This window comes from Xenopus laevis, chromosome 1L, assembly GCF_017654675.1.
Source record: "Xenopus laevis strain J_2021 chromosome 1L, Xenopus_laevis_v10.1, whole genome shotgun sequence".
Classification (NCBI taxonomy): domain Eukaryota; kingdom Metazoa; phylum Chordata; class Amphibia; order Anura; family Pipidae; genus Xenopus; species Xenopus laevis.
Genome location: NC_054371.1, coordinates 101,985,248 through 101,999,724, shown reverse-complemented (window position 1 = coordinate 101,999,724; position 14,477 = coordinate 101,985,248). Strand labels below are relative to the sequence as shown.

Genomic DNA, 14,477 nt, shown 5'->3' with positions numbered 1-14,477 from the left:
ACCTAGTGGCTAACTTATAATTAGTCTCCTGAATTCGGCAGCATCTGCTGCTTTTGAAAAGTTTTAGCATAAATTTGTTGAAGTGGTCATCATCAAAGTATGTATGTAAATCAGCTGCCCAAGAATCTAAAAAGGCAGGTCTGCGAAATTGTTGGTGTTTACGTAAAAGGTTGTAAATTTGCGATATGGCATGTCTTGGTGGGGAACTAGCCGCACATAAGGTCTCAAATGGAAAAAGAGGTCTACCCATCGTAGCCTGGCCCCCTAAGCTGGAGAAAAAGTGTTTTATCTGAACATATTTAAGATGGTCCAACTGGGTAAAAGGTGTAACCTTTTGCAAATCAGATTTAAAGACAAGATCATTATTAGAAATGAATAAATCTGCCCTATAATAAATAATTTTCACATCTTTGCATACAATTGTGCTATTAGTATGCTTATGAAATCACTACCCGATCCTTAAAGGGATACTTTCATGGGAAAACATGTTTTTTTTTCTCAAAATGCATCAGTTAACAGTGCTTCTCCAGCAGACTTGGGGCAGCTGGGAATCTGACAATGTCTAGCCCCATGTCAGATTTCAAAATTGAATATAAAAAATGTGTTTGCTCTTTTAAAAAAGGGATTTGCAGAAGGGAAGTGCAGAATTCTGCTGGAGCAGCATTACTAACAGATGTGTTTTGAAAAAAAAACATGTTTTCCCATGACAGTAATCCCTTTAAGTATGAAATAGTTTTGTTTTAAGTGTGGTGCACCCCCAATATATTTTTTTGTGGATCACCTATTGACACATTTTTCCTGCATTTTACAGAGATTGTTTATTATTCACTAGCTTGCAATCTAAGGTGCCTATTACATAGACAAAAAATATGGTCAAGTTTATCAGGAGCCTGTTAACCTGCGTGTATATTTTTGAAATGTGGGAGGAAACCCACACAGACATGGGAAAAACATATAAATGACAAACAGTTCCCAAGCTGGAAGCAAACTCATGATTCCAGAGACACAATGCAGAAATGACTCCCACTGAACAGCTATGCTGCTATCTAAGTTATCTACCACTTATCAGAAGTTAGACAAGATCATTATGAAGTCATCTGGGTTATACTGTTTTGTACTTTTTATGCGTAAAGGATGACCCATGTACAGTATATGGCACCTTGTAATGATTTTATTAAGATATCTGCTAATGATGATATGCATATTAGGATTGATACATATTTTTTAAATACATTCTGTTTATTAAATATTTCGTGATGTACATATGTGTGTGTTCATATACATTATTTTTAACATTTTAGGTATGGAATTTATTACCTGGGAAGCTAGGGGCCTGGGGTTTTCCTGATTAAATTCATGACACCAGAAATTAAACCTTTATCTTTACATATATGATAACTTTTGTCATTGCATACTATTTATTATTTTGCCGTAAAGGTATTTGCCTAATCCTTTTACATTACCTTTCTAATCCCATGTTCCTCTATGAGGGGGCTGCCATATTTGTGCAGCAGTAGTCTGTTAGCATTAAAAACTCTAAAGCTGGCCATAGACGCAAAGATCCGATCGTACGAATTGTGGATTCGTACGATTTTCGGACCATGTGTGGAGAGTCCCGACATTTTTCGTCCGTCGGAGATCGGTCGTTTGGTCGATCGGACAGGTTAGAAAATTTCTGTCGGCTGCCGATAATATCTCTGCGTGTATTGCCTGTCACTAGTGTTGTCAGACATAAGTATCGTACGATTGCTGTCAGGGGCAGAACATTGGGTGATCTGTTCTTATTTGATCGGAATGGTAAAGACTTTGATCTGAATGGTTAGTGGAGGGTCGGGAGATGGGAAAGTCCGATCGTACGTTGATTCGTACGATCGGATCTTTGCGTCTATGGCCAGCTTAACAGGTTGAGAAGGGACAACCAGTTTGGCAAACAATCAGGTTTAGGAATTTCAAGTAACAACTTACAAAAGCAGACCAAAAAAAGTCGATCAACATGATATATAGGTATCTTTTAGGGGCAGATTTATCAAGGGTCGAATTTCGAAGTGATAAATACGTCGAAGTTTTTTTCACCGAATTTGACCGTTTAGAGGTCGAAGTAAAATCGTTCGATCGAACAAACGATCAAATCCTTCAAATCGAACGATTCGAAGGATTTCATCCATCGATCGAACGATTTTTCTTCAACTTCAAAAAACTTAGAAAAATGCTCTAGAAGGTCCCCATAGGCTAACATATAACTTTGGCAGGTCGAATATTCGAACTATTTTACTTCAAATCGAATTCGAAGTCGAGTTTTGAACTTTTTTACTTTGAAAATTCCCTCTAATTCACTTCGACCTTTGATAAATCTGCCCTGTAATGTACATTGATATTTTTTTTACAGTCAGTTTTTTTCTGTAATTTGGATCACCAAACCAGGCTATTTAAAACCATTTAAACATGAAAACCCTTAAAAAGTCTACTTGGTCACCAATGTAGATGTATTCTACTTTAGTTACTTTAAGTACAAAATACTATTTTATTATAACAGAGCAAAATAAAAAAACATTAAAAACAAAATTGTTCTCTTAAAGAGCACTGGTCACCCTGAATTTTTATTAGCCCACACTCAGGTTGTGGGATACAATAGTTTTTTTTTTAAAATAGCCATCACTAGGCCACTTTCATGCATGTTCCTTAACAGGGCCACCCTAACTGCTGGAGGTATAGGGGCCCAGTGGGACACTGACTGAAGTTTATGAAAAATGTCTTATTCCCAAAATTTAGAGGGACCCTAAAATGATTTTGCTGTGTGGACCAATAACTTTTAGAAAACTCCACTGAATATTCTATATCTATGAAAATTAGAAGTTATAGTATAGTATCTGACATGTTTGTCATTTGTGACATATATTTTTGGCAATGGTAACACAAATTAATTAATTCCTGTCCATCTAATATTGTTTATTATCATTATTTTTCAGTTGGTCCTCTAAATATTGTGTTTTCCATGCCTTTGGATTTGGAAGATATAAGGAAAACGAATCCAGATGTAACAGATGGAGGGCACTACATACCAAAAAACTGTAAGGCATTGCAGAAAGTTGCCATCATCATACCTTTTAGAAATCGTGATGATCACCTTAAGTACTGGCTACATTATATGCATCCAATTCTACAGAGGCAGCAGCTTGATTATGGGGTATATGTTATTAATCAGGTAATATATTCTACTCGTCTAATTAATAAAAATATGGACAATTATTTAACTCATAGCTTATTTTTCTCCCAAATAAATTGACATGGAGCAAACCTTATTTGTGGCCACTGAGCACCCATATTGGTAAATTGCTAAAAAAATATTTTCTTTTAATTATGAAATCATATATTAAATGGATGACTATATAAGAACAAGTATATGTTTAGCTTGTTTTTTTTAAAAATGATTGCAGTTTACTTTTTAACTTAATTTCATATTTACATTAATAATTTCAGGTAGTTTACATGATTTTGGTGCAAGTGTCAATAGAAACCTTCCTATTATAACTATTTTGGTTGCTGTTGCTACCTCTTTGCTAAAAAGTATTTAATGAATCATAGCTTGTCCCAAAAATGTGCCACAGTAGATTATACTGTTTAACTAAACGTGGGCATCTAATAGACATACCTTAAGATAGATCTAAATGCAAATAGTAAATTTACTCAGAATGCTTCTCTAGTTTTTTGATTTACATTCATTTTCTGCTTGTACCTGTACTCGTTTCTGACATATCAGCAGTTTTAGACTTCCATGCTTTCAGCTCAACATCTCTCATTAACTTCATAACCATTTAACTCTAGGGTCAATGATTCTCTGTTGAGCTGGAAACCTGGTATTAGCAGTCAAAAATTGCAAAGTGTTCAGGTGAGCTGAGTAAGTTTACTTTGCATTTCTATTTGGGTTTATTTATGTTAGAGAACAATCATCTGAAGAAAGCTGGGTAGTATACTACATGTATTGATTTAGGCTTTTTGTACATTTTATTATGTTGAGTAGATAGACTCACTGGGGTATATTTATCAAAGAGTTAAGTTAAAGATCGCCACAGTCCTCTAGACTGAAATTCTGCCACTCTTCATTCATTTCTAGGGGATTTTGAAAGGCGTATTTATCAAAGAATGAACTTTCACTTTCACCCATTGATAAATACTCTTTTAAAAATCCCATAGAAATTAATGAAGAGTGGCAGAATTTCACTCTATAGGACTGTGGCGACCTCTAACTTCCCTCTGATAAATAAACCCCACTGGGTGTGGGAAATCAAATATGCAGTTAAAGCATTCCTTATGGGACCACTTAACTTATGTATGCCCTAGAGAGTGCTGGCATTTGGAATATTTTTGACTTATTTTGGGAATCAATAATTAAGATTGAAGTGCCTGTACAAACAATATGTTTGAGTATGTATAATTTTATTTAGATATATTTTAGTGATCTGTTGAATACACTGTGTTACACATACATACACACATACACATCCCCCTTTTAAATTTTCAGAGGACCAAAACAATGGATTAATATCCAGGAAAATGTAACATCATGGAAATATGTTAAAGCAACATAAGCTGCAAATACTCAAAGCACAGTCATTTTCTTTCAAATACAGTATTGTGCTGTATTAAATGGGCTGTTCACCTTTAAATAAACTTTTAGTATGATGTAGAGAATGATATCCTGAGACAATTGGCTTTCATTTTTTAATTATCTATGGTGTGGGTGGTGCTGGAGCTAGCTGGGGGAGAAGAAAGCTGGTACAGTAGCAGGTACACAATCAAAATATGCTACTCGCAGGTTGGCCCTGCAACGATTGTGTCAGCCGCATTGCCAATGGGACTGTTATTGCTTCTGTGACAGAAGTGGAGAGAGAAACACTCTCCTACCTAGTACGTTCATGGCAGATAGAGCACTTGCCTGCCAGCATGTACGGCGTACGTGTTTGGCAGACAAAAGGTTGAATTTGATAAAACAGTTAATATATTTCTTCACTCTGAGTATATATTCCCTGGGGTTTATAAAAGTCAAATGTGAAAATTGAGAAATTAGCTGGTATTCTTCTGGTGCAGCTATAAAATGTTTTGTCTAATATAGCAAATTGTTACAGTTTTTCTGCACCTGGCTAGTCTGAAACACTAGAGCAAGGAAAATCAAAGTTTAAACTTAATTCTTAGAAATAATAGTAATGGGCAGAAATTGAAAAAAAGTACTGAACTGATTTTGAAGGTGAACTACCCTTTTAACAAGTCAGAAATAAAAAACCTCTTGAAAGCTTATAAACCTTTATTATACAAGAAAAATGTGGCATTACAGGTTTTAGATTCAACAATCTTTCCTCAGGTCGTTATGCAGGGTTTGTGAACCCTTTTAATAAGTATGCCTGGTATGTGTCAGAGCTATAGCTAAATTCTATGATATAGAGCTATAAGTAGCATAAATCACCATTATTGGCATGCTAGGAACCTCTAGTAACCAAACAGAGGTATAACATATTATTCAAAAAAAGCTATCTCTAATGGGACACATGTCCCAGATACTTATATACCATCTCATATACACCCTCCCAATATTAAAACCAATCACAATTCAACACATCTGTTGTATAAGTCATTAATTTGAACCTTGTCTAATGAGCAGACCAATAGACAAGGTTCTAATTAATGACTTATACAACAGATGTGTTGAAATGTGATTGGTTTTAACATTGGGAGGGTTTATATGAGATGGTATATAAGTATCTGGGACATGCCTCCCATTAGAGATTGACTATGACTAAGTGCTAGGTAAGCATGAAACATGTTAGGCTCCATGTGGGGTGTTTTTGATATTTTAATATGACCCAATAAACAATTTTTTATACCTAAAGAGCATGCATTTAGAATTTTTTTTGAGCTTAAAGCTCCTGTAGCGGAGAAGTTTGGACCAAGGAGGAGCACTTAACTGAAAATCCAATTTGCGGTTAAGGATTAAGGAGAAATTGTAGTCAGGATACAGGCAAGAGTTCAATAGGCAGGCAGCAAGGATCATAGTTAAAATCTTAAACAAGTGTCAAAAGTCCAAAAATCAAGTTAATATGAATTGAGAATCGCCCAGGAATACAAGCAGGGACCCGTGACCTTGGCGCTCCTTTATTTTGAATTTGCGTGCGTCAGAGTGCCAGCACCGCAATCCACGTGGGTGCTGCCATCTTGGATGCGGTGCAGAAGAAGATGGGAGCGCCGCTGGGTGCTCCTGACAGTACCCCCTCTACTGGACCATTATATCCTGGCTTCTGAAGAAATTGCTTGTAGAATTCCCGCACTAACCAGGGGGGAATGGACATCAGAATGTAAACCCTGGAACATTCCTCTGGACCAAAGCCTTTCCAGTGTACCAGGAACTGTAGTGAATTTATGGAGTTTCTGGAGTCCAAAATTCTAATTCGTATTCTTGTTGACTGTCCACAGTGACAGAAGAAGGAGGAGGTTGTTCAGAAGAGAAGCAATTAGCGGTTGATGGTTTCACCAGAGACACATGGAAAACATTAGGGATTCACATTTCAGGGGGAAGTTGAAGTCTGACTGCCACAGGGTTAACAATCTCTACAATGGGGAAAGGACCAACAAATTTTGGCCCGGACTTGGGAGAAGTAATTTTAAGATTAATGTTTCTAGTTGCAAGCCACACTTTGTCTCCTACTTTATACTGGGGAGAAGATTTCTGTCTTCGATCGGCATAGTCTTTGTGGACCAATGTACTCTTTTCCAAATTTTTTTGGTGGCAGACCAAATGGCGGACATGTGGGCCACATGATCATAAGCTGCTGGAACATCCAACAAGAGGAAGTCTCGAGTGTTGCCCATTCATGGTCAAGAAGGGCGATCTACTAGTTGAGGCAAGCGTTGTTATAAACTAATTCTGTCCAGGGGAGTAGACTGGACCAATAATCCTGACAGAGAGATACGTGACTTCTCAGGAACTGTTATAGTGCTTGATTTACTCTCTCAGTTGCCTTGTTGGTTTGAGGGTGGTAGGCAGAGGAGAATTGGAGAGCAATACCCAGATCTTTACACAAGGACCGACAGAACTTTGACACAAACTGGGAACCTCTTTCTGATACAATCACCACCAGAAACCATGAAGTCGGAAGATGTATTGAATAAACATTGGGCAAGCTCTACTGCAGAAGGAAGTTTTCGAAGAGGGATGAAGTGTGCCATCTTCTTGAAGAGGTAAATAACTAACCATATAACAGTGTTCCCCTTGGAATTAGACAGTTTGATAATAAAGTTCATACCTAAGTGAGTCCAAGGACAGGAAGGAATGGGTAGCGGTTGCAATAGACCGCATGGACATGAATGACTAGATTTTGAAGAGGTACAGATAATGTAAGTCTTTGACATCTTCCCGAAGAGTTAGCCATCAGACAAGTTGACTTACAAGTTCCAAAGTTTTCTTGATACTTGTTGCCCGGCCTGCTTGGAAGGGTGGCTTTGCTGGAGTATGGGAAGGCAAAGATGGTTTCCATTCCTATGGGAGCATTGTCTAAAAGCATAACATAAACTATATATTTATATATATGCCTAAACTGATTTGTATGTTTCACACATGAATTGTATGGTTTTATATATATATATATATATATATATATATATATATATATATATATATATATATATATATATATATATATATATATATATATATATATATATATATATATATATATAAAGTTCAGAACTGGTGCACCCGTCACTCAATGGTAATGCCTGGGTGCTGGTTGTAAACAGTAATCTGTAGCGCACAAAAGAACCGCACACACAGGACTTTATAGTGAAAAACAAAAATTGTTGGCTTTATTACGACGTTTCGGCTCCTAAACTCGAGCCGTCATCAGGAAGTGAAACCCCAACCACAACAAACCCTTTTAAACCCCAAAACGGCGCCAAAATTCAGGATGTGACATCATAGAGTTAGGTATAAATACATACAATTCATCAGTGCGCTGCTCCTATTGCATAAGGTAAGGTGCCCGTGAAACTTCTTGGTGCAAAGGGCCCAGGTCCCCCGTGTATATCCAGCGTTGTGAGTATCTATGTTAGCGCCTACCAAATCAGTGTATCACCAATAAGTGAGTGTGCGCACAGTCAATTTATTAGACCAGCACTTACCGGCAGGATACAGCTTACCTGACGAGAGGGATCATTAGCACAGAGAAATACCGTAGCGATGTCGCCCTTACTGCAGACGGCGGGCCAACCATCAGTGTCCCTAGCGTATCCGTGTTCATCCACAACTTAGGTATTGTCCAGGTAATGACAGCGTCCAAGAGCAGAAGGCGCGTGCTGCCCTACACCACGTCACGAGCAGCTCCGTCCTATCACAGGCAGCCCTTATTGGCCACACCTCTTTGCACATCGCCCAGCAAGGGAATCCCTTGGAATGAGGGATATTCTTGTCACTTTGTTAGACCAGGTGTTGGTGGGCTTGTCACACCGTCCAGACAGCACTGCCCAGGGGTGTCAGCGAGAGGCAAGTATAATACCTGCCCCGCGCTCACTCCTTTGCGGGCAGTTTTGGGCTGTATGTACCTAACGGGCAAGCAGCCATTCACACAGGTCCTGGTGCAGTGTGGTATGTTCGTTAGGGAGCTCATTCTCGTTAGTCGCCTTAGCACAGCGCCTCTCTGCTGCCCTATGTGTGATCTACGGTCGCATGTACGACAGGTTGGTCCGTCATCATGCCAAGGGGCCGACCTTGTTGTAATCCCACTCGTCTTCATGAGAGCTGGCCTGCTATAGAAATAAAATAAAAGGCCTGAACATATAGTTGGTTGGCCATTATATTTACATCGAGAGTCAGAAATGTCAGCTGCCACCAATCAAGTGTGTCATCAAACATTAATGGTTATGGAGAAAGTAAAAACAGCACAAGTATTTTAAAATGTAAGGAAATGATCTGTCCTAGATGCAATAAACTCCAACACTGGCAGCTTGAGAAATCAATACGGTACCACACCCACTCCCAGCCCGGGCCCATGTATATAATTCATGCAATAGCTGTTATCATATTCATGTTGTCCATTAAAGAATAATATAACACAACTGTCAGAGTTTTCATCTAAGGTAAATACGATCTGGCTTGCTTATGAACCAGTCTTCTAGTGTCAATAGAAGGGGGACATGGGGAGTGTTTCATTTAAACCTTTCGGTGTCAAGGTGTCTAGTTTGTAGATCCACATGGACTCCTTCTGCAGTAGTAAAAGGCCTCTGTTGCCACCCCTCCTCGGAGAAGGGACATGGTCAATGATCATGTGCCGGAACTGTGGCAAGGTGTGCTTACTCTTCAGCCAATGTTTAGAAATGGGTTGGTTAGCTTTCCCAGTGGTCAGGGCACTTCTGATGGCACGGCGATGGTTGTTCATCCATTCACGGTACGTGGTGGAGGCCTTCCCAATGTAGTGTAATCCACACGGACACCAGGCCATATATACTACATGATCTGTAGTGCAAGTGACCCTGTGATTGATCCGAAATTTGGTTCCAGTTCTAGGATGGGTAAAGTGTGTGCCCTGTAGCATTCCTCTGCACGTTAGGCAATTGGTGTACTTGTAGCAGCCATCTTTCAGCGGTCTCTGCAGCCAGGTGGCTGGTGATATGGTGTTTGTGACTGAATGGTCTGACACAAGTTTCCAGTTGAAAGATGCTTTGAAGGACCGATGGGAAATCATTAACACCGACACCAACTTGCCTTTCTTTGGTAAGAGGGATCCAATGTTGGCATATAAGAGAGGACGAAACCTTAGTGACTTACTTGTGGTAAAAGACTTACCGGGAGATCCCATTGCAAAGGCCACCTGGCTGCAGAGACCGCTGAAAGATGGCTGCTACAAGTGCACCAATTGCCTAACGTGCAGAGGAATGCTACAGGGCACACACTTTACCCATCCTAGAACTGGAACCAAATTTCGGATCAATCACAGGGTCACTTGCACTACAGATCATGTAGTATATATGGCCTGGTGTCCGTGTGGATTACACTACATTGGGAAGGCCTCCACCACGTACCGTGAACGGATGAACAACCATCGCTGTGCCATCAGAAGTGCCCTGACCACTGGGAAAGCTGACCAACCCATTTCTAAACATTGGCTGAAGAGTAAGCACACCTTGCCACAGTTCCGGCACATGATCATTGACCATGTCCCTTCTCCGAGGAGGGGTGGCAACAGAGGCCTTTTACTACTGCAGAAGGAGTCCATGTGGATCTACAAACTAGACACCTTGACACCGAAAGGTTTAAATGAAACACTCCCCATGTCCCCCTTCTATTGACACTAGAAGACTGGTTCATAAGCAAGCCAGATCGTATTTACCTTAGATGAAAACTCTGACAGTTGTGTTATATTATTCTTTAATGGACAACATGAATATGATAACAGCTATTGCATGAATTATATACATGGGCCCGGGCTGGGAGTGGGTGTGGTACCGTATTGATTTCTCAAGCTGCCAGTGTTGGAGTTTATTGCATCTAGGACAGATCATTTCCTTACATTTTAAAATACTTGTGCTGTTTTTACTTTCTCCATAACCATTAATGTTTGATGACACACTTGATTGGTGGCAGCTGACATTTCTGACTCTCGATGTAAATATAATGGCCAACCAACTATATGTTCAGGCCTTTTATTTTATTTCTATAGCAGGCCAGCTCTCATGAAGACGAGTGGGATTACAACAAGGTCGGCCCCTTGGCATGATGACGGACCAACCTGTCGTACATGCGACCGTAGATCACACATAGGGCAGCAGAGAGGCGCTGTGCTAAGGCGACTAACGAGAATGAGCTCCCTAACGAACATACCACACTGCACCAGGACCTGTGTGAATGGCTGCTTGCCCGTTAGGTACATACAGCCCAAAACTGCCCGCAAAGGAGTGAGCGCGGGGCAGGTATTATACTTGCCTCTCGCTGACACCCCTGGGCAGTGCTGTCTGGACGGTGTGACAAGCCCACCAACACCTGGTCTAACAAAGTGACAAGAATATCCCTCATTCCAAGGGATTCCCTTGCTGGGCGATGTGCAAAGAGGTGTGGCCAATAAGGGCTGCCTGTGATAGGACGGAGCTGCTCGTGACGTGGTGTAGGGCAGCACGCGCCTTCTGCTCTTGGACGCTGTCAGTACCTGGACAATACCTAAGTTGTGGATGAACACGGATACGCTAGGGACACTGATGGTTGGCCCGCCGTCTGCAGTAAGGGCGACATCGCTACGGTATTTCTCTGTGCTAATGATCCCTCTCGTCAGGTAAGCTGTATCCTGCCGGTAAGTGCTGGTCTAATAAATTGACTGTGCGCACACTCACTTATTGGTGATACACTGATTTGGTAGGCGCTAACATAGATACTCACAACGCTGGATATACACGGGGGACCTGGGCCCTTTGCACCAAGAAGTTTCACGGGCACCTTACCTTATGCAATAGGAGCAGCGCACTGATGAATTGTATGTATTTATACCTAACTCTATGATGTCACATCCTGAATTTTGGCGCCGTTTTGGGGTTTAAAAGGGTTTGTTGTGGTTGGGGTTTCACTTCCTGATGACGGCTCGAGTTTAGGAGCCGAAACGTCGTAATAAAGCCAACAATTTTTGTTTTTCACTATAAAGTCCTGTGTGTGCGGTTCTTTTGTGCGCTATATATATATATATATATATATATATATATATATATATATATATATATATATATATCCATACAAACTGGTGTGGAGCGGTATCCCAATCTGTGACTTAGTCCAAAATTATGGACAAAACATAAATCAAAACAAAAAAGTCCAGACTTCCAATTGCAAGTAAAAAAAGTCCTTTATATTAATTGCAGGATTTTTTTCATATAAAGGACTTTTTTTACTTGCAATTGGAAGTCTGGACTTTTTTTGTTTTGATATATATATGCATTTGGGCTTAATGTTTGAAGTGTACTTTCTCTTTTTTAAAAGTACTCCCCTATCAATCACTATATACAGTACATCAATTGTAAAGCATTGTGACCTTCCTTCAAAAAATGTTTAGGTAGCTTTCTCATACAAATTACATATCATCAAACAGTGCTGAGAAAAAAAAAGCTTTTTAAAGGGGAACTAAAGTCTAAACTGGAATAATGCTAGAAATGCTGTATTTTGTATACTAAACATTTACATGAATTTACTGCACCACAAACCCGAATAAAATAAATTATTTATGCTTTCAAAGTTGACCACAGGGCTCCCCATATTGTAACTGTTAAACAATCTTTGCAAGACCATGAACATGCTCAGTGTGGTCTGGGCTGCTTAGGGATCATCATAAATGATCAAAACAGCACAAGTCAAATCATTTCTCCCATAGAAGCTGATACAGCAAGACTGATTAATAATCAGAATATGCAGACTGCACTGGGTCCCGTGTTGTCATGTAATCGGATGTGGATTTTGTATTTTTTGTATTGTTTGATACAAACTTTCTCCAATTCTCCAGAACTCTCCAGATCTGATTTCATGATCTTTGTCCCTGCCACTGGAGTTGGAAACAGTAAAGGGGATGTAAAGGCAAAAATAAAATCCAATACAAATCTCTACACAGTCGCCAATTGCTCTACAGGGAAACAAACAAAGCTTCTCCAGTTCTGCACAGCTCGGAAGTAAGGCGGGGGGTTGCCCCCTGCAGTTTGAAAGTATCATTGTTTCCCTGTATAGCAGCTAGGGGCCGTCTGAAGTTTCCTATCCCCAGCGCTCCTCAGCAAGCAGCCAGGCTGCATGCTGCCCCTAATAATTTGCCGTCCTAGGCCTCGCCACAAATCCGGGCCTGCGCAGCAATTAGAGCAAGTAAAGCAATGAGGGAAATTCACTGCATACAGTGAGGTTTCTTATAAAAACGGTACACATTTTTTAATTAAAGTACATAGGAGATAGGTTTATTTTTCATTAAAGAATGTAAAAATGGGATTTGATGTTTTTGTCTTTACATACACTTACAGGACAACTTAATGCTTAGCTACCCTTACTTTTTTCTTTTGTATTTAAAATTTTTATTTTAAAGATCAGCATATAGCAAGAATGGGTACATAGTAAAACTCAGAATCTGCAGGTACTGGACAATTCCCAGGCTGCAGCAGTATTGTGTCACATTGGTACATAAAATATATTCCTGAGTTGTGTAATAGAGTAGCCTTAGTAGCAGGCAAGGAAATTATACAAAAAATAAAAGAAAGGAGAAAAAGGAAAAGGAATAAAAAAAGAAATGATCAAAAGGAAACCGTTAAACTAAATAAACATTTGCCTTTAACACTTGTAAGTACTGTCGTCATTTCAGCACTTACAGGTTCAGCATTGGGTCAAGAAAATTTAGGGTATCCATTGGGTCAGAGTAGGAGGACATTTAAGAGCATTTAGGTTAAAGAGATATTTCAGTATGATAACCAGGGGGACCAGACTTTGTGGAAAGATTTCTGCGCACCATTTGTGTAGCTAGTTAGTTTCTCCAGAATGAGGACATTATCTAGCCTCCGTTTAACCTCAGGAAAGTCCAAGATGGTGGACTTCCAGGCTGCTGCAATGACCTGTTTGGAGGCAGAGAAAATATGCGTTATTAATTTCCTGGTGAATTTGTTAATTCCTGGGATTCGCTTGTTGATCAATGCTTCCCCTGGATCCTTTTTTAGTGAAAGTCCTGTCACATTTGTAATCATCGTGTATATTCGTATCCAGAATCGGACTGCCTTGGGGCATTCCCACCATATATGTAAGAATGAACCGTGGTGGCCACAGCTCCGAAAGCACAGGGGGGAGCATGTAGGGTACCACTTTGCCAATTTAGAGGGGACCATGTACCACTGGTGCAGTACTTTCTGGGAGGTTTCCTGGATGGAAATGTTCACAGAGCAGTGTATATTGTCTTTAATGATATCAGACCATTGATCTGCCTCCATACAGATACGCAAGTCTTTCTTCCAAAGTTGGATAAATCCTTGATAGGAGCCAGGTGGATTAAGTTATCATATATAGTAGAAAGTGCCCTCTCCCGCTGAAGTATTTGCAAACACATCTTCTCAAACATGGTTGGGTTAGGAAATTTTTTGTCAGACCATAGGGAACATATATAGCTTCTGATTTGCAAATATCTATAATATTCGCTCTGTGGGGAATTGTAAGAGTCTTGTAGCTGTTGCCACGACAATAGTTTGTTGGTTTTAGTCAAAGCATGTATTTTGTGGAGGTTGTTTAGTTTCCACCAGAAGAAATATTTTTTCTTAGCCCCTGGAGAAAACTCTGTGTTGAGGTTAAAGTTGACCACAGGTTTATGAGAGGAAGACAATTTAGGTGTATGGGGGATTGACTTCCAGACTTTCAGAGAGTGGGAAATGATAGGATTGTAGCTGACTCTTTTGGTGGGAGGTTTAGACCACAGCAGGTTGTGTAAGGATCCCACAGGGAGGGT

At 39.9% G+C, this 14,477-nt stretch overlaps 1 protein-coding gene across 2 annotated transcripts in view; it reads left to right on the top strand.

The window, feature by feature from the left end:
* b4galt1.2.L (UDP-Gal:betaGlcNAc beta 1,4- galactosyltransferase, polypeptide 1, gene 2 L homeolog) overlaps positions 1-14,477 on the top strand; it is a 52,517-nt gene that overhangs the window by 17,909 nt on the left and 20,131 nt on the right. For both annotated transcript variants that reach the window (XM_041561209.1, XM_041561207.1), the window contains one exon: positions 2,967-3,202. In XM_041561209.1, coding sequence (XP_041417143.1) covers positions 2,967-3,202 — 236 coding nt within the window. The remainder of the gene's footprint in view (positions 1-2,966; positions 3,203-14,477) is intronic.